General features: G+C 35.4%; 1 protein-coding gene across 4 annotated transcripts in view; it reads left to right on the top strand.

The window, feature by feature from the left end:
* Window positions 1–3668: 3668 nt before the first annotated feature.
* The window catches only part of LOC125664635 (tetratricopeptide repeat protein 24-like), a 138772-nt gene continuing 119858 nt past the window's right edge, over window positions 3669–22582 (top strand). For all 4 annotated transcript variants that reach the window (XM_056154663.1, XM_048897474.2, XM_048897473.2 and 1 more), the window contains exons 1-3: window positions 3669–3875; window positions 17357–18021; window positions 21530–21745. In XM_056154663.1, coding sequence (XP_056010638.1) covers window positions 17382–18021; window positions 21530–21745 — 856 coding nt within the window. In that variant the 5' untranslated portion in view covers window positions 3669–3875; window positions 17357–17381. The remainder of the gene's footprint in view (window positions 3876–17356; window positions 18022–21529; window positions 21746–22582) is intronic.

Here is a 22582-nt window from a genome sequence, read left to right as displayed (position 1 = left end):
TTGGACTAGGTGTCCGTTATATTAATGTCTGTAGAAGACATTTCACCTATGGAACTTGAAAATTTTGGTACTAATGGCGTCGATTCGAATATTATCGCGTGGACATGTATTTCTCCATTTTGAATCTCGTCTACCCTAGTTCACGTCGTTCTGAGATGTTACATAAAATTCGTAAAAGCATGTAAATCTTATTTTCTTAATCATATATAATCACTACACGATTAACGCCATGTTTGATGTTGTGGTTCAAACGACGGTGAATATGACGTCACAATGTACTGTTTACATCAATTGCGTTATATTTCCCGCGTTCAATATGTAGGCGGATCAAATATCCAAAATTAGGATGCTTTGATACAGTTCCGTCCTCGTGCTAACTTCGGGTTGTCTTTGTTCTGTTTTGGATATAGATACCAATGCCAAAATTTGTTTGCTTCGCCCTCAAACACGGTCACGCCGTAAAACATATTAGGTGCTTGCAATGTACCAAATGACATTCTACCATCTTAATATTCTTTATAGAGGGCGAAGCCCTCTCACGGCCCGAAGGGCCGTGAGAGCGGAGCTCTCCCTATAGGTAACACGTACATACATGTTTAAAAGGAAAATATAGGAAAATAATGAAAAATTAAACCATACCTATGGAACTTGAAAAGTTTGGTACCAATGGCGTCGATTCGAATATTAGCGCGTGGACATGTATTCCTCCATTTTGAATCTCGTCTACTCTAGTTCACGTCGTTCTGAGATGTTACACATAAAATCCGTAAAAGCATGTGAATCTTATTTTCTTAATCATATATAATCACTCCACGATTAACGCCATGTTTTTTGTTGTGGTTCAAACGCTGTGTTTGTAAATTTGCTAAATAACGACGCTGAATATGACGTCACAATGTTCTGTTTACATCAATTTGCGTTATATTTCCCGTGTTCAATATATAGGTGGATCAAATGTCCAAAATTAGGATGCTTTGATACAGCTCCGTCCGCGTGCTAACTTCGGGTTGTTTTTGTCCTGTTTTGGATATAGATACTAATGCCAAAACTTTTTTGCTTTGCCCTCAAACACGGTCACACCGTAAAACATATTAACAATATTCATAATAAAAATAAAATTTGTCATATTCATTGCTTTTACAAAGATGAATTTTCAGAAAATTCATGAAAATAATTCTATATTTACCATCTGCCCGTCTGTTGAGTTACAAAGTTTTAAAATCATGTTTGCATCATCATTTGTTGAACCGGATACAACATACTGTAACTAAGTTGAAGTTCAGAATGAAAACGAACTCTAAATATCCGTATTACAGCCATGAAAAGAACGATGGTAACGTATCTGTTTGTAACGTATCTGTTGATTAATCATGTTTTCCTTTAAAAAAAATCATTCATTATCTATCATATAGAATAGAGTCGGTGTAAAATACACATACCTGCATAATTCAACAACTTCATGCAATAAATTTTGTTGTACCCTTCTTCGGAAGCTGGATAGGCGGTAACGTATCTGTTGCAAACCGCGAGTCCAAATGCTGATTTTTAGTCTTTAATCTGGATTATTTATCATATCCCTTTTTCATGATGCAAAAACTTTAAGCTTATTCTTATATCTAATAAATATGCTATTTACATTGATATGAAAAATTTAAAAGAATGCTGTCAGATCATTTTTGTAGAGGTTTAAAAATCGGTAACGTATCTGTTCGCAATCCAACGGACACCAGTTTCAGAACATTTTTTTCGTTAAAATATTCACATCTTATGAGTGTAGTACTCGGAGCAATGCATAATTATGTTACTATAATCATATTAGGATTTTGATACATACTGAATACATGTGTAAAATATACGATTTTATCAACTAAAGCATTAAATGTATTTTTGAGGGCCGCGAACACATAAAATACGCAATTTAACACTTTAATGGAGAATGCACCTTCTGTTGATCGGTTAAATCCATTTTGAAAGGCATTAAAATTGTGACATCATCGGTCATGTCACAATTAAGTTTAATGACTAGGGCTGGGACGATTCAGGGTTAGCTCGATTCGGTTCGGTTTCGATTCAGAACAGCACGGTTCGGTTATTTTCGATTCGGTTCATGTTAGGTCCAATTTATCTACTGACAGCACAAAAATTAACAATTTTAATGAGTAGCATATTTGATTTTATTTTATTCAAGTTATATAACTTTATGTCGTCATTTGTAAACATCATATCTATTTATAATGACATTTTATAACTTTGATAGAAAAAAGAAAACTTTGACAGTCTATTAAAATTTGTTACATTAATGTGCTGCATAAGTTTTGGATTATTGAACAAATCTATAATGAATCTAAAATGTATATGATATTGTTTTCATTGATATGTAAAAATTCAACAATTCTTTCAATTGAGAGTCTTTTAAAATCTTTCCTTTATTGATTTACTTCTCTCATATTAAGTGTCAAATCTGTGTCATTACCTACGGTGTTGATTTCACTCCACCACTGACAGAAATGCTAAATGACATGTAAAGATAAACTGCAATGATCTTACTGACCATATTCTGTTGGTATCTGAGTAGTGAAAATGCTAACTTTCAACACAGTAATGATTTAATCTCTGTTGCATATAAAACCCACATGTTCTGCACATCACTTGGACGCCATATTTGTTGTTTTGGTGTATGTAAAATCTAAACCGAACCGAACCGAAATCCGGAATTTGTAATCGGTGCATCGAATCGAATGGTATGAATCGCGGTGCACCGAAATTGTCGGTGCACCGCATAGCCCTATTAATGACGCAATAATTTCCCGAACTTTTTTAACAAATATATTTAAAGTTAAAAATGTAACATATCATGAAACACCCTGTATATATTTAATCAGAAAAATTCTTAAAATGTCATACTTTTGTAATATACTTAAAATATTTACGGTAGCGTAGATAGAATTATTGCCATCAGGTCAATCAAAAAAATTACACTTAATTATCAGGGCAAGTGCGAGATGGCCGGGTTTGACCCACGGCAGCAGGATTTAGAGATCGCCACACTTTTTCATCAGATTGAGGCAGGTATTGTAAAACTGATGATATGTACATACAAAACCCAACATTATTCATAAACGAATATAGATAACTAGATAAGGCTGGTCCCCGCCCCCGCCACTCCTTGATCACTCACACCAAAACGAGTGATCAAGGAGTGGCGGGGGCAGGGACCAGACTATAAGGCACAATCTCTCACCAGAGGGCGATACGCAATCTCTACCCAGAGTTATCGTTCCACTAATACCTCTGTCAACGTCTAAAAAGTTATATCAAAATGTACAAAAACTAACTTAGCATATCGAACTGTAATGATAATATCTGAGCAAATCAAACACTTCTCTGAATTTTTTAAAATCAGAAGATGGTAAATATGAGACACCTGAGCGAATTAGAAGGTTTATATAAATATTCATTTATTCAATAATACTAGTATAATCATGGAGTTCGTTGTTTTTGTGAACCTACTTTAAGATTTAAAGCATAAAACTTAAACCTATAAAATTATTATCCATGATGCTATAGGTATAGGTAAGTTTGCCAAGAATCTTGACATTTAGACGTTGACAGAGGTGTTGTAGCGCAGCGTAATACGCCCTCTGGTGAGAGATTGGGCGATACGCTACACTCCACAACAAAGTGAAAGAGAAGCTTGCGTAGCGCGCCCTCTGGTGAGAGAATGCTATAAGGCAATGTGAATTCCATGCATCGGGTTCAACATTCTGAAATTGTTGCCATGAAACAAAAACAACTACTACAACAACAAAAAGAAAGATAAAAAAACAAAACAAACCAAAACCCTTGGTCGACAAAATACTAGAGAGTTGTTGATGGTAAGGATTAACGTTATTCAATTTAGGGGAAATTGGGGTAACTGGGACATCGAGGTAACTGGGACACTGTAATATTTTTCATCTGTAGCTAAAAAATCCTTCATAGCCCAAGTATGAAATTCTTCTGTTGAAAACATTACCTCAGTATCGTCTGCTAAAAAGCGAAATTTGGCAGCTAAAGACGAAATAAACAGGACAATTATCGGGTCTTTGATCCGAAAGGTAAGCACATATAGCGTATGTTACGCAATAAGAAAGGGGGTGTCGACGGCACACAAAAAGTTGCGCACGGTTGAGGCCTTATATCGTTGTATTCTTGAGTTGCTGCTTCATATATTTAATATAAAAAAATTATTAACATATTTTCCTACTATACTTGTGTCTAAACATACCTTCAAATATTCATTAAAGCCCCTTACGACCTGAAAATTCCCAGCTTCAAATGATTTCGTTTATTGACGTAGCCATGTTAGGTAGCCGGGTCAATTCGAATCCTGGTTAATTTCCATACTTGCACAATAATGTCTTGATGTGAACTAATATCCCCACAAATATTTTAGCTAAATATTTCAAATAATGTATCATCCCAGTTAAATAAGTCAAATAATGTATCATCCCAGCCTTTAAATAATAATTATTCTAACTCACGGCAATGCGGCTTTCATTAGTCTGGTCCGGTCTCCATCCCTGCCACACGAGTGTTAAGGACTTTAGTAGCATTTTCATGAATCAAGAGCTTATTCTACCTTTAGAAAAACTTCTATTTTTTTAATTTCTATAAATTATTCGTATTGATGATAAATGAAGAGCGAATACATAACATATAACGAATTTTATGAATATATACCAACAACAACAGGGTACGAATTGACCCGGCTACCTAACACGGCTACGTCAACAAACGAAATCATTTGAAGCTGGGAGTTTTCAGGTCGTATGGGGCTTTAATGAATATTTGAAGGTATGTTTAGACACAAGTATAGTAGGAAAATATATGTTAAGAATTTTTTGATATTAAATATATGAAACAGCAACTCAAGAATACAACGATATAAGGCCTCAACCGTGCACAACTTTTTGTGCGCCGTAAATCGAAGGTTTTTATAAGGGGTGGCTCTGTAGCTCTCTGTTATGTCAAAATATTTTTTTCAGAGAGCTACAGTTCTGCAGCTATGGTCGACGTAGATATTATAACTGTTATCATACAAATTATTTAAGGCAATTCCCCATACCATATCTTAGTATTGAAAAACCTACAGATTTCTATCAAAATTTGCATGTATTTTGTTGAGGATGCATATTGACCAAATTCCCGAAGAAAAATATGTTTAGCGGCCTTTCTCAGAGTACAGCCACTTCTAAAAATAGAACACATCACTTTAAAACAAGCAGTGTTAACATACATACATTTTAAGGCACTGTCTTTATTTAAACGATAGAAATATGTTTCTTTCATGTGAATTGAAGAAAATGTATTGCATTTGACTGTTTTCAATAATTTTTCATCTATTGAACCATGTTCTTGTTTCCAAGGTGATAAAAATGCACGAGTAGTCAAATTTTGACTAATCATAGCCTACCATATCCGGAAAATTGTGTTTTCAAAAACCTTTAGATTTCTTAACCATTTCAATATGTTACCTTTACACTCCAGCAATCATTTGACATAAGAAGTAGATAGGGTATCGGATAATTTGAGAGCCCAATGATCCCCTCTAGGTTAAAAACCTTGAAAAAACGCTTATTGGAAAATGGTGTCTAAAATTCCCATCTTTGCAAATATGTTCCGTTAATCATTTACATTACTAAATTACCATTTCAAGAAATATTACAGGGTGGTTTTAGAAAAACAGTTTAAAACATTAAAGCTTCAAATAGCTAAAAACCACTTTCATTGATTGCCGTAAGCTTTATCGATCAGGCTTGAAGTTAGAAAAATCCTAACTTTACTATGGAGCTTACTAAATCCATAGCCTACGTCACATGAACACTGACATGACGTCACAATAGATGGAAAAATTATGTTGCCAGATCTAGTTGCAACAAAGTGATGTAGATCAGAATGATTTTTACATTTTTAACGCTCATTCCACAGGGGCTCGTCACGAATTGACCCTCTCTATTTTATATTTACACTTGTAAATATAGAATAGATGATGTCAAATTTTAATAAGACAAATATTTCGTGACGAGCCCCTGTGCTCATTCAGAGAATGCTAACCTATGCTCAATTTACAAATTTTGGGAAACTCGAATATTTTAAAACACCCGCATTCCTCGCCCCCTTGGTAATTTTTAGTTCCTGGTAGTTTTTAACAATACGATACAGTCATGTGTGAGTCTTAACGACATGTAACTACCGCGTACACTCTGAGTCGTTTTAATCAAAACATCAGTAAAGGTCATGTCCGGCCAGAAAAGTGTTTTAGATAAAAGAAAATTACATTACAACACCCATGATCCATACTGTACGTACAAGAATACAAACGTACGACACCTAGGCCTAGAGATAGGGCCTAAATATGTGACAAATCTGTCGGCGTATGATCTAATTTGAAACCCTGAAATCATCATTTATAGACACAACAGAGATATGCATATACATTGTACATGTACATGTATATGCACATTTATTATGGATTCGGAGGGCCTCGAAAGCAATTTTTGTCGTGTACATGTAAATAAATATTTAAAATTTGCAAGGGGGGTTACGATGTCAGTATAGCTTTAGATTATGCATATGTACGTATTTTATTTATATCATGACATTGATCGTATTCTGTCAGGTTTAAATAAATTATAGGGAAAACATAACAAAAATAGGTGACTGCAGTACATGTACCACACAAAAAATTGCATTTTGTTGAATAGGAGATTCGTTATTTCTACACAAAAGAAATGGCTTACAATAAATACATTGAAAGTTGGCAACACGATTTAACATCATAATCTGTAATATTTGCAGAAATCTCACGGGAATTACTGAACGACTGTGTGTCATAACGCAATGTGTATGGAGAGTTTATGACTTCGCGATGTATATAACTATAAGCATTTTCTCTCCCGAGCGTTGTCTTGTATAAAACCGGCTTGTTTGTATTATTGCGATTCGTATGTTGTTGTTTTTTAATTCTAAATTTTTGTTGTTTGCTTTCAAACAAGCAGTCCTAATACGGTCAACAAAATTCACCAAAATGCCATCGGGTTCGTTGAATGTGTGATAACGTTTGTGACTCGTGAATAACGTTTCCAACGTTATTTGACATGGTCTGGGGAATATTACCATAACAATTTGATTTGTTAAAATTATATTGATAAACGTTTTTATCACTTTCCAATACCTCGATTTGTAAAACGTAACAAACAGTCGCAAAAAATGTTGAGTATCATGCAATTTATCAATGACGCATTAAATTTCAGAATAAGAAATTCCTTCGGGATAAAGACACCATTTATTTTCATGACGGCTTTTACAAAATACAACCATGCACCTTATAAAATACTTAGAAGCGGAAAATTTCATATGTTAATATTGATATAAAACATTTTTTGCAAAGTATTTATATCTTATCACATTAAAATTGATTAGAGTATTTACGAAAATTGAATTAATATATGACATTGTACCGGATGCTGTGGTCTGAGATATTGTGACGTCACAAATTGATAATTTTGATAAACACATTGGGCAATTAAATAATTGCGAGTGGGGTTATTCTCAACCATTTCTGTTAAAACCACTGCTGTTTCCAAATCTTTGTTATTCATTTAAGGTGTTGGTAGTAATGCCAGTACAATAATTTTCAATAATAATTTATTTAAATGTATATTATTCTCCACATGACTATTTCCTTTTTGAATTGGGATAAGTGGGACAGGTGTTCAAGTTGTATTTTAGTTTCAGATTTTATGCATTTCAAATAAAATGATATCCTTAGAACTGGTGTATGGTGCAGGATTTTGGATAGTTCATAATGATTAAAGGATAAATAATAAATTTATAATTCTCTTATTTTAAAATACAGCAGATTTGATTCAATTAATAATCTTAGATTTCAAACATAATAAAGGTCGTTTTAATTTGCTTATGATTACATGTATATGGTATGTGCATGTTTGAATGAGTGTTTTGAATAGACAAGAGAAAATCCAAAACCCCAAACAAGTAAAGTGGTCTTAATCGTCTATGAAAGAAGCAGTGAAAATTAGGCCTACATGTGATAAACTAAGCTTTCGCAGAGCTGCAGAATAACTGTATGCAGTACCAAATTCTACGCATGAAAGGAGTGTGAAATGAGAACAAGATACTGATGCCCCAGCCTCCCGACCAACCATGTACTTAACATCGGATCAAGAAAATCAGCTTGTTGGTCACATTCGAAAAATGGCTAACTGTGATAAATATTGAACTTATGCTCAATATTTAATAGATAATCGAATCTGAAGCACTTTGCTGGTTTTACCTGTGTTTAATGTCAAGATTGATCGGGAAAGGAGAGGGGGTGGGGTGAAGGATCGAGGGAGGGAGGAAAACGGGCTGGGGAGAGAATTTAAGGGGGCTGAACGACAAGATGGGAAGAGGAGGGATTAGGAAAACGGGTTGGAGGTAGAGGAGGAACTCCTTGTTTGTCCTTGTCCCCACTTAATCTTCTAACTTTATGTATCACCATTGTTGTCCCAGTTACCCCATTACAGGAGGGCAACTGGGACACTCACCAGTTATACGATTTGTCTCCCTTCTTTTGGAGTAGTGCTTCTGAAAGCATTTCATACCTGAGAAATGAAATTTAACATATCTATCTTTTATTGCATGACATTAAACTTTTTTAAATACATCGATCTATTAGTATGGAATATCAAAAATAATCTAGAGTGTCCCACTTGTCCCAATTTCCCCTACCATTTGTATCTTTTTAATTTTTTTTAAAAAATAAAAACTATTGATAATCAGGAGTAGACCTACTCAATGTAGAACAATAGGCTATAGGCACAGGGACTTGTTTCATACATGGGTCACCCCTCCTTACTAATACCACTTATATCACAAAAGTGAGGATGAAGGGCGAACTAATCGTAAAATGAAACTTGAAGTGAGAGGTGTCTGTATCACCGTACCACAATGTGGTATTAGTAAGGAGGGGATGACCCATATATGAAACAAGTGCCTGCATGGTATTAAATTAATAAGGAGGGGGTGACCCATGTATGAAACAAGTGTCTGCATGGTATTAAATTAGTAAGGAGGGGGTGTCCCATGTATGAAACAAGTGCCTGCCCGGTATTAAATTAGTAAGGAGGGGATGACCCATGTATGAAACAAGTGCCTGTGGCCATAGGACTATCATAGGTTTATGATTAGGCTGAGGCCATATGCACGACGGTCGTGCTAATTGTAGATTTTATTCGCACTACGGTCGTTCCAATAACTGATTATCTGTATGACAAATTTTGTTATCAATAAACCAGATCTTAGAATATGTTAATTTTAAAATATCATAGAATTAGAGAATAATGTACTTTCACTTTTAGTAATGAATGTCGGGAATAATCGAGAACATTACCGGGATTTTTATTGCCTAAAATGGATTGACTACTGAGCATCAGACAGGTTCTGAACACTTCCCCTATAGCAAGATCTTCTTGCTATTTGAACATGATTATCCCTCTTTATTGAGAAAGTATAAACATTACCACAAACAGGTGTTTTGATTGAAAATAATGACAAATTCCGTGCAATGCTGAATTTAAGTACGACACACACTCAACATGACATGCATGCGTTGTCTCTATAAAATTGACAACACAGTCAGGAAATTTCATATCAACATTGCTGCGTATGAGGGAAGGAGGCTGAAATCCAATTATACACATCATGAGTGTTTTTTTGGATTTATATATTTGCAGAAATATTAGACATTTTAGCACTTTTTTTTCTTTTCACGTGAAACATGAAGAGATGTAGTGCAAAGGTGTTTTTCTCAGTTGTACAGGATACATTTACTTTTGCTAGAGAGGGATAATCACATTTTTGTGAGAATATCTCGCTATAGAGGGAAGTGTCAGAGGTACTCCTTGGTAGTGAGAAAGTGACATATTTTGAGGTACTCCTTGGTAGTGAGAAACAGTGGCATATTTTGAGGTACTCCTTGGTAGTGAGGTGGCGTATTTTGAGGTACTTCTTGGTAGTGAGGTGGCGTATTTTGAGGGGGGTGGGTGTGCACCACCTAAATTGGCTGATTTATTATTGTTCTGATTATTTGCTAAAACTAGTCTAGCTTACATGTACATATGTTATAACTCTGAACTTTGAATGGCGAAATTGAAAGTTACAGATTTTTATTAAATAATTGTATATAAGACATCTCAGTTGAATTTGTAAGAAAAATATCAGAAGCATATTAAATCATACAAATAAAATATACAGGCCTATTGAACTCATGGACAAGTGGGGGGAAACTTGTGATCGCCACTCAAGAAACAATTCATGTGATTAGCATCGTGCGAATACAGTGAAAATTATCGGCACGACAGTCGTGCAGATAGATAGATGTACAGCTGTCTATGAATATGGGACTTTTTACTATTTGTAAATAAGATGTCAGGTAATGCGGGTTCAAATTATACCACAGGTATTTGAATTTTAATCAATAGATATGAATGGAATTTTTTTTTTATTTATATATCATCTCTCTCTCTATATATATATTATCAATGATTGAATAGATAAAAATAGATAAAAATTATCTATTCTCTCTCTCTCTCTCTATATATATATATCAGGAATAGACATTAACTTTTTATCTCACTTGCCGTTCGGGCAAGTAAACTCGAACTTTTACTTAAATTGTCTGAATGAGAAACTTATGCCTCGTTCACACGAAGAATTTAATTCGCATTAAACGTAAGTTAATGTGACTTAAATCTGAACCACGTTCACACGGAGATTTTAATGCGCATTAGTTTACTTCGAATTAAAATTGACGTAGCGATTTAATGCGAATTAAATTTACTTCGCATTAGCTCCGTGTGAACACTAAGCGAAGCTAATTCGAATGAAATGTAGACGCATGCGTAATGGCCAATTTGGGTCACATGCATCATACCCATGGTCAGCTATATATATTAATTTTAGTTTTGTACGAAAAACTAAGCAAAATGATAATAATCACTAAAAACATGTACAAACAGCATGTCATTAGATAATGTCAGACGTAAATCTGTGCTCTGCATAGGCATACTGAGTAATACATGTGGAAGGAATTGTTTTTAAATATGACAACAATGTTTTAGAATAGTGATAATATGGTTTTCTTTTTTACATTTTTTAAAACAAATATGCCGCTCATTGTATGACGTCATAGTAGACTTATAATACATATTAGTAATTAAAAATTACGTCACAACAGTAGTCAGCGGAATGGTGAAAAAGACGTTCCGAAGTTTTAAAATTGGGCCCATGAAGAAACAATATATTGTCTAGATTGAATGCTGGTTGTCAGAGGAAATAACAAGTAATATCTTGGGAACATATAAATAAACACGACAAAACTCCTTATGTGTAGATCAGCATGTAAATTGTAAACATGTAGTATACTACATGTATATAGCATTTTGAACAAAGAATTCTGTATCTACACAATATTCATTAAAATATCTATAAGAATAATTTTCAATAACATAGTCTATTCTTTAATTTATTTCGCGCACCCTTTAATAGATATGCATACGAATTTAATGCGCATTAGTTTACTTCGCATTAAATATTACCGCCGTGTGAACGCTATTTAATTCGAATTAATTTAATGGCATTATTTTACTTCGCATCAAATTTGATGCGAAGTAAAATTTAATGTGCATCCATGTGAACAAGGCATAAGTTGTCAGAAATGTTTTAGACTCTATTACGCCTATCAAACAGTAATTTTAATTATCTCCCTCTGTCAATCGATGAATAACTAAGTTTTCCCTTCTTTAGAATAGTTTTCACTCTTTCAAGTTTTTCCTTCTTCCCCGCAATGTAAAACGTTATACAAGTTGCATTAATGTAGTTGAATGAATTAATGGAAAAAAATCTCATTGAAAGTTATATATAAAAAATTGCAAAAGTCAATGTAGGGAAATAAATCTTTTCGCCACAAAATAATTGACAAGGGATGTAGCATGAGGCGATGCATGCATTTGATTCCAATGTATTAGTTTTTACCGTAAGAAAATACAAAGTACTGGCGATAGCAGATGTAGCGTTGCATGACACATGGTACAGATCATACTGCTATCAGTGTCAATTAAACCCAAAAATTAGGATTGTCACACTGCCTGAATTGCATGTTTTCTTTTCAATTCAGATTTATTTCTATTTTCAACATCCTCTTTTTATCGTCTTCTTTGTGAGCGATTACCTCACTAAAATACTTTGAGAGATGGTTGTGCAGCGGTCACAAATATGACTAAGATAAATCATACGTCGGATAGTTTATTCGGAATAACTTACTGAAAGGATAAGATACGATACAATCTACTAGAATGGGCCTTCACTACTAAAAAAATAAACTTTGTGTATATAGTTTCACTTGTCCGAAATCGGACAACTGATAATGTCAATCCCTGTGTTATATATATATATATATATATATATATATATATATATATATATATATAACACAGGGATATATATATTCAATGAATAGACATAAATAGAAAAATTATTATCTATTTAATATCATTTATCTATCTATCCATCTATAATGTGTCCTGATTGATCCGATTACATTTATTTTCTAAACTGTGAAGTTATAAGCACCATGAAAGGTCATGGAACTCTGAAGATGATTTTCAAAAAAAAAAAAATTTGTTTTGCACGAAAATGTGTTCTTCTTCAATCATTTAATATAAGTAGATAAGTAATATAGAAAAAACTGTTAAGGTAACAGACACTACAGAGGGTCAAATGTTGCTGTGGTATATGTATGATGACTTATCTCCCTTACTTGATGACGTCAAAAGAGACCAGCTTGACACAAAAGTGTATTCGTTTAAACTTTTTCATCAATGCGCTACACGCATTGATGAAGTTTTCCATCCAATTTTTCGTTTGATACATGCATCAAATAAAGAATTATAAGTTTTATTTCTTAAGTCAAAGTTATTCCAAAGTTTTTTTCCTCAAAAATCTAATGTTAAATGGTTCAATGAATTTATATATTCATTTATTGACTATATGCAGAGACTCGGGCATGTTATGGAGTATGTCTTAACCTCCAACCCTTCTAATCAGGAATGAACTCGTCCATATAGTTTCTATGTCGTGTAATTTAAAAGAAAATACTGATATGAATATATCTTTTCCTATTGTAAAATGAACATATCTGTGCATAAGGTGCTCATAATTTGAAGTAAGCTCTCTTTGTTTTAAATTTTAGCTTTTGCATGTAGGATTATATTGTGTTATGGTGTTGCATAATTTACATTCTGGCTATAGCGCATTTTGGTCCGAACCTTAAAATCATGATTTGGGTTCTGGGTTTCACTGTAATTTTCGTTCCGGCCAAGGCTTCAATCTGTGAACCACGAACTTGTAATTTTGATATGCCTGTCATTAGACGGGACGTATTATGTTATGGCACTGTCCGCATCTATCTGGCTGGCTGTCCTTCCGTCTGAGGTCATTTTTGCTGTAACAGATGCATATACGACTTTGAAATGTGGTCACAATTTCTTCCTCAAGAAGTGTAAGACTGAGTTTGCATTTCAGCTGGATTGGTCCATCCTTGACCTACTTTAGGGCAATAAGTAGGTCAAACAGTTTTCTGGACTTTTTTTCGTTACAGATACAGATATTGCTCAGAAATTTACACATAAGCTTCCTCTCAGAGGAATACAAGTTCAGTTTGCATTTTAGCTGGATTGGTCCATCCTTGACCTACTTTTGGGCTAAAAATAGGTCAAACAGTTTTCTGGGCTTTTTTTCATTATGGATACAGATATTGCACTGAAATTTAGTCACAGGCAATTTTAGCTCACCTGAGCTAAAAGCTCAAGTGAGATTTTCTAATCACCTGCTGTCCGTCGTCTGTCCGTCCGTCTGTCCTTCTGTAAACTTTATACATTTTCGACTTCTTCTCCAGAACCACTATGCCAATTATAACCAAACTTGGCCAAAAGCATCCTTGGGTGAAGGGCTTTCAAGTTTGTTCAAATGAAGGCCCATGCCCCCTTCAAAGGGGAGATCATCACAAAAATGCAAAAATAGGGTGGGGTCATTAAAAAATCTTTTTCTCAAGAACCACTGGGCCAGAAGAACTGAAATTTACATGAAAGCTTCCTGACATAGTGCAGATTCAAGTTTGTTAAAATCATGGCTCCCTGGGGCTGGATGGGGTCACAATAGGGGATAAAATTTTACATACAAATATATAGGAAAAATCTATAAAGATCTTCTTCTCAAGAACCACTAAGCCAGAAAAGCTGAGATTTACATGAAAGCTTCCTGATATGGTGCAGATTCAAGTTTAATATGCTGACCAACACAATAACAGAGAATGAATGGTGCTCCACAAAGGATAATTTTATAAAACAAAACAAACATTGAGGGTTGGTAAAGGATACATGTATTTACAAAACAAGATATTGATTGTGAAAATTTTCCAAATGTCTTAGAGTCTGCAATTATCCATTAATTAAAATTCAGATATATGTAGTGTAATCCGGCCACTGAGTCAAGACATGGGTCACATGAATCTATGATAAAGTGCGCGAGGCGTGGATCTTATTATTTGATAGTGTTATTAAAAAATATAGTTGTATAATGTAATAAAAGAATTCCAATGTTTTGTGATTTGTTGTACAAATAATGAATATGAGTGAGTTCTTGAGTGAAATTTACATGCATGCATTACATAAGAAAGTGAAAGTCAAGAAAATGGTTTGAAATATGCTGTATATGCATCCTACAAGGAAGAAAAGAGAGAATAAGAACATGAAGAAATACAGGGACATTTAAGATGAGCTGTAAATAAAATCAAGTGTCAAAGAAAATAGATTAAATAAGTATTCACCCCTTCTTTTGGGGCTCTCAGCTATTATAACAACATTATAATAACTTTGTTTGGGCATTTCACACTTGGTCAAGTGTGTTTTTTTTCAAAGGCCCCCCCCCCCCCCCCCAAATTTTTTGAAAATGTACAACTCATTTGGTCATCAGTGTTACACACGCACACAGGCCATTGGCCTCACATTGTCTCAGGCCATCGACCATTTACATGCATGCAAGGCCATCAACCTCATTCACTCAAGGCCATCAGCCTCACTCTGTCTCAAGGCCATCGGCCATATACACGCATGCAAGGCCATCAGCCTAACTCATTCCTGGTCATCGGACTCGCACTGTCATTAGGCCATCGGACTCGCACTGTCATTAGGCCATCGGACTCGCACTGTCATTAGGCCATCGGACTCGCACTGTCATTAGGCCATCGGACTCACACTGTCATTAGGCCATCGGACTCACACACACTGGGCCTGCAGCCCATCACACGTACAAGCCATCAGCTACCACATGTCAGCCATCGGCATATTAGCATTGCCCAGTTATATCAGGCAGTGTTGCCTGATAATAAGTGTACACTTGATATTGTAACTTTACTTTAGTGTGTGATTTTTAATGTATGGTTTGTTTTGTCTATCACAATAGCTGAGTAGTTTCCATAAGGCAAATTTGAATAAATCTGTATATATTCATTTGTGTTGGGGTTTTATATAAAACGGTTTTTACTGGATTTCACTGACAGCTTTTATTACGTTGCCTCTGGTATTACGTTATTTTATTATGACAGAATGAGAACCATAATAATGAGGATCCACTATATTGCAAGAACTCATTTAAAATTTAGTATTTATGATTTAAAAACATTTCTTAAAAGCCGAGGTTTTCAACCAATCGGTTTTCCTCAGGTAAGTTAAGAGCGGGGCGGAGCTAATTTAAGGCAGGTGTGAAGACCTGAGCCCCGAGGAAACCCTGCTAGCTTGTATATACCGTCCCAAATACACAGGATGTTATCTGTGTTACCTGCATTACCTGTACGTTTTTGTAAGATTGAAAAATTCATGGTAGTCATTTTTCTTGTGCAGGTTAATCGAAACGTTGATGATTAAACGTATTAAGAATTAAAGCTTGATAAATTTACTTTATATAAATGAGAACGTTAGCCATTGAAAACATTCTTTATTCAAAGTTTTCTTGTATCCATTTGACTGCCTTCGTTTGTCGGATACCCAGTATCTGATGATGTTTGACTGCCAAACATACAGTTTCCGACGGGAGTTCCTGTGTAGCTGCGGTAGATTTCTAGTTATTTACAGCTGATGCACCGATCATCGTCCCACGCCCCACGATGACTATATATTCAAAAACAGCTTAGAAAGTTTTATTCTGTTTGAATTAGTTTTTCTGGACTGCACACCAGGATTCTCTGCCTATCAAGTTGTCTGCGTGACTTGTCCAAAACGCATGGCCTACAAAAACAGGACATTCGTATTTTAAATTCCGACAGTTCCTTCAATAACTGGTCCAGACGAAGAATTTGTTTTTCCTCTGAATCCCAATTCCAACCATTATACGCAAGAAAGAGTCCTTATAGCGGCTAATTTCTCTTCCGATTAGTTGAACTTTTGTCACCATGTTTTGATGGGAAAATTACGCATATAAATTTTCAATTGAGTGTAAACAAGATTTCATTAATGTACAATGTATTTACTCATGATTAACCTATTTAGCATAAAATCGATGTCCGTGTAAATTTTAATCCATAATAATTATTATCAATCATACCCATTCCTAAGCATAGCCTACTATATTCTATTATAATTGATGTTATTGTATGCAAAATTTACTACTATTATTGTGTGACTATCTCTACATGAAAAAACCAAAACCGTTTCTCTATCGAGCAGGTTTATGCGGTAAGCATCAAACGATTGCACGGACACCTCGATCGCCAGATAAGATAGATAAGGTATACACAAAGACTAGTAACCAAATGTCCATCAATTTCTAGCTTCCAATCTGAAGCTTAATTTCTCCTGATTGACAGGGGTTTACAGACCAGCTAAATTTGAAGGCGGTGCTTATTTTCTTGGTCTTTTAGTCAAAATTTCACTGGAAATATTTCAACAAAATGTACTAAGTAATGGCCCCCTTTTCCAACTTTTTAAGTGCCCCTGGTGCTCAATAGGATGACAGTGGTATTAATCCTGTTAGGACAGTTCTAGTTTGGTTTTCAGTAAAATAAAGGATCAATCTCAACAGGCTGCATTAATATATCATGCACTTTGCAGTCCTTGTACTTCATGTTATGGGCAAACTAAGTATTCTTATAAAGGGCCAAATATAAGCACAATTATACATTGTTACTAGAATTTTTCAATGATAAGATATGTTTGACGCTATAATATAATGGATAATTACAGTCTATATGTATTTTCAGCTACTAGATGTGTTGTATTTGAAAAATGAAGATGGATCATAGAATGCTTAACCCAGCAGCTGAAGTAGAAAAATTCTCAAAGCTTGGTACACAAGATATTCAAAACAACCACCTAGAGAGGGCACTGGAGTCCTTCAAGTATGCCTATAAACGTTCTAAAGAACTAGAGGACGATGGTTACACTGAGAGAGCTTGTGCATTTAATTTAGGTGCTGTTTACATTGCTATTGGAGACAGCAAAAAGGGAATTGAAACTCTTAATAGGGCATTACCACCAGACAACATCAGAGAGGGAAGGTCTAATGGAGATCTTTTTTTTAACTTGGGATTAGGCTATGAGAATATTGGCAATACTGAAGAGGCAGTCAAAAATTTTAAAATTGCCTTGGAGGAGTACAAGATAGAGAGGGATAATGTCCAGATGGAAGCGGAAACTCTAGAGAAGTTGGGGCAGCTGTATCTCAAGACAAGAAACAAATTTGCTATGGAAACATTTGATCAGTTGGCTCAGACATACAGTATTTTGGACAACCATGCTAAACAATTATGGGCACAGACAGAAAAAGCAAATCAACAGTTTGCCAATAGTATGTCCGAGGAAGCTGAAAAAACAGCAGAAGAATGTCTGAAATTGGCAGAAAAATGTGGGCCTTTAGTGAATATAGGTTTGTTTCATTTGTTCACTGTCGTGTATATTGATTTCTAGTCATTCTATTCAAACCAAACCTAATTCAACATTGCATGTTATGGATTTTTATACGCCTGTCATTAGACGGGACACATTATGTTATGGCGCTGTCTGTGCGTTTGTCTGGCCGGCCGTCCGAGGTAATGTTTTCCAGACTTTTTTCCGTAAATGTTTCACCCACTTGTCAAACACGCCTTCAAACCACTCCCTCCTGATTCAAAGACAAGTTAAAATCTCTCACTTGCTCTTCTAATTTCTCCAGACCTTCTGATTCAAATTTTTGTCCCCTCAAGCTGGCCTTCAAAAGTGGAAAATAGGCAAAATCGAGTGGTGCTAAGTCTTGGGAGTAGGGTGGGTGTGGAAGTCTTTGAAACCCGATAACTCCACATTCTAAATCTGATTCAGTCAATGTATTGCACAGGGGCATTGTCATGATGACAAATAATGTTTCCAATGTGATCTTTTAGAACTGGTCATTTCTTTCTTATCGCATAAAGCAAACCACAGTGATCAAACCACTTTGAGTTTACAGTCCTTCCTTGTACAGCATGACTCAATATGATCCCTTATCTGTCCATAAATACCATGTACATTTTTAACTTCTTCTTGATAACTAGCAGTCCAATTCTTTTCAAATTTGGTATGAAACATCATTGGGACAAGGGGGGCATAGGGGTGGGGCAAAAACTACCCCAAAATGTCAATTTTTCAAAAATCTTCTCAATGACCACACACATGTAAGAAAAACTAAATGCATAGTGATGTAGAACAGGAAGGCCTCTACCAAAATTGTAAATTTCATGATCCCCGGGGTAGGGGTTCTGACCCCAGGGCGGGGCCAAACTTGTTATATAGTGTTTATGTGTAAAACACTTTTAAAATAACATTTTCTTTAGTGCTTTTGATACTAAATTGAAACTAAATGGATAGAGCAGGTAGTCTTTTACCAAAATTGTAAATTTGATTTTCCCCAGAGTAAGGGTTTTGACCCCAGGGTGGGGCCAAACTTAGTATATATAGTATTTGTGTGTAAGTTTGCTGATACTGTATAAAATCTAAGTGCATACTTAGAAATAGCAGAAAAGGATCTACAAAAAATGGTGAATTTCATAACCCAGGGTTATGACTTTAGGATGAGTCCAAATTAGTCATATATTTTGATGTTTTAATGTTAATACACCTATTATTTAAAGCCTTTCATCAGTGTATGCACTTTTGAGGGCAGTGAAGTTTTAAGAACACATCTTGTTTTATACTGTTGCTGAACATTAGAATTTAGCTTAGATATTCAGAACAGGAATTTTTTTCTAGATTTCATAGCCCATGGAAGTAGTGATAGTTTTTCACTAGTATTCAGGTGACCGATAAGGCCTGTGGGCCTCTTTGTTTAAAATATGTGGGATAATCTTACCCGTCTCTGCATTTCTTTATTGGTAAACAATAGTGGTACCCATCAGCTGATACTCTTTTCATACCAAGATCGTCTGAGAGAATTCTATGTACCCCGGCTGATTTACTCATCTGCACACTATATATCTGCTACGCATGGGATGGTCTGAGGAGAGTCTTCATCAATGGCATCCTTTACTGTCAGAATTTCGCGATTGTTATTTTCATTTTTTGGCCTATAATTCCCATCTTCGGTTCTGATGTCATTCCCTCCACAAATCTCTTGTGCCATTTCAATACTAAATGTCCTGCTAACATTCCGGTGATATGTGCTTTCCATCTCCCGTTTTGTTTGAGTGGGGGTCAAACCACGATCTACACAGTATTTTATAATTTCTCGGTGCGCCAAGAATGTCGTTGATGTCACCATATTGTGTAAATTTCATCCCAACTCCATTTTAAAATGACGTCACTTTTCTGCCGTTTGACATTCTGCGGTTGTAAAACCAGCTAGCATATTACACAGAAAACATTACTGATTCCATTGATATAAATTTGAATGTGATCTATTTAATATAAAACTATTTGATTTCATCTAACTGAGTGGTACAAAGAAAAGATCTACTTTTTTTTTTTTCATGCGCCAATAATGCATATGGATCTCTCTTTATTCTGTAATATCTTATTTCAAATTTTACATTTTTCTTTAGAATATTTTAAAGTTTTCTTATGTAAAAGATCTTTTGAAAATTATTAACACAGTCTACGACTTTTTGGGACAACCCTCATTCATGTATCGATCATTTCCTAATTTTGTAAAATGAATATATCTTGGGGGCTTCACTCATTCCATCGTTCATTTGGCGTTCATTCCAGGGGAATTCTACCCCCAAGTCTATGTTTGGTTTTGCTTATTATAACGGTATATACCACAGTTTTATCATCACATATAACTTATTGTACATAGGTAGTTTGTTAAATGTTTAATAGAATTTGACTAGTAAGTAGTGTTTTCTTAGACTAACAGTTTTATGCCTACTGGGAATCAGTACCAGGAATACGTTATCGCTCCTGGGTTCAGCTCAGAGTACTTGTTCCCTTTCGTTGCCTGCTGGGATCAGCCCCGGGCATGGGTCACTTTCTTTGATGCCTGCTGGGATCAGCCCCGGGCATGGTTCACTTTTCTGTGATGCCTGCTGGGATCAGCCCCAGGCATGGTCCGCTCGTTCTCTGATGCCTGCTGGGATCAGCCCCGGGCATGGGCCACTTTCTTTGATGCCTACTGGGATCAGCCCCGGGCATGGTTCACTTTTCTGTGATGCCTGCTGGGATCAGCCCGGGCATGGTCCGCTTGTTCTCTGATGCCTGCTGGGATCAGCCCCGGGCATGGTTCACTTTCTGTGATGCCTGCTGGGATCAGCCCCGGGCTTGGTTCACTTGTTCTGTGATGTCTGCTGGGATCAGCCCCAGGCATACACTCCTGGGATCAGCCCAGAGTGCAGTCTGCGTATATTGACCCTAGGCAGGGTTGTTAACTCTTTTACTTCAGACAGTTTTGATGATAGGATCAAGCCAGATATTGTTATTAATAATAGATTGTTAAGAAAGGAATGAGTAGCCCCCAAGACGCCAAATTATTAGTTATTGTAGTTGTAGTATGTGTATATGTACAACATTATATGGCAGCATTGTTTATATGTAGTGATGTTTGGGTTTGTAAAGACCCAATTAAAAAATTTTTAAACTGTACTCTTCTGGTTGATTGTTTATAAATATCTGTTTACGTTGATGCTCATATTTTGAAAAAAGCTGAGACTCTTTGTTTTAAATGAAAAGTGAAGATAACGAAGTCGTTATTATTTATATTCATGGAAGAACATATATTGAGCGACAAGGATTATAGAGAACGTTTTCTGGCATATCATGACATGCATTATTTCAATTTAATAAATCGAGGCTGGACAATATATTCATGCATGCAGTGTGTCATGTGATGACCTAGGGAAGTAAAGTTCAACTCCCAAAAAGAGAATTAACTTCTCTAATAACAGAATGATATTCTTACAGAAATGTAGTACATACTTTGTGAATTGTAGGCACCATCTATAATGATCTAGGGCTGATATTTACTCAGAGGCAAAAGTATGAGAAAGCAGTGTCATGTTTCGAATTGGCACTACCAATGGTCAAGGGCCAAGATGGGGATGAAAAACAGTTGGCAGTGATTCTTCAGAATCTTGGGGCAACCTTCAACTTCCTAGGAAATTACCAAAGTGCTGTTGAATATCATGAGAAGGCTGCAAATATGTATGGTAGGGATGAAATACTAATTAAGTCATGACCTTTCTTGGCAGATTGTTTTGCTGTTAATTTTCCCCAAATTAATGTTGTCAGATATATAGAACAAAATGAAGACTACCAGATGTGAACAAACACCAGAAAAACTTTATTAATGAATAGAAAAAAATATACAGTCATGATATTTTCATTTACATTCCCAATAATACTGAAGTTGCCGTTCATGATTATTATTAATAGTGGTTATGTGTAAAACATTTTTATCATTTTTATCAAGCTTTTAATCCTCTGGTTAATCTTAATAGAAAGCTTGAGAGAGAAAATGTTTTTGATTTATATTTAAGCAATGAATTATTATTATGCCCCCCTTTGAAAAAGAGGAGGCATACTGTTTTGCACCTGTCGGTCAGTCGGTCTGTAGACCATGTGTTGTCCGCTCAATATCTTGAGAACCATTCACTTGATGATAATGATATTTCATATGTGGGTTAGTTATGAGTAGAAGAGGATCCCTATTGTTTTTTAGGTCAAAAGGTCAAGGGTCAATCTAGTCTGGACATAGGAATATAATGTCCGCTCAATATCTTGAGAACCCTTTGCTTGAAAGACATCAAACTTGGCACACTGGTACATCCTAAGGAGTAGATGACCCCTATTGATTTTGAGGTCATATGGTCAAAGGTCAAGGGTCAAACTGGACATAGGAATATACTGACCATTCAATGTCTAGAGAACCCTTTGCTTGACAGACATCAAACTTGGTACGCCAGTACATCTTCAGAAGAAGATGACCCCCATTGATTTTGAGATCACATGGTCAAAGGTCAAGGGTCAAACTGGACATAGGAATA

This window comes from Ostrea edulis, chromosome 1 (genome assembly GCF_947568905.1).
Source record: "Ostrea edulis chromosome 1, xbOstEdul1.1, whole genome shotgun sequence".
Classification (NCBI taxonomy): Eukaryota; Metazoa; Mollusca; class Bivalvia; order Ostreida; family Ostreidae; genus Ostrea; species Ostrea edulis.
This window is presented reverse-complemented; position numbering and strand designations above follow the sequence as displayed.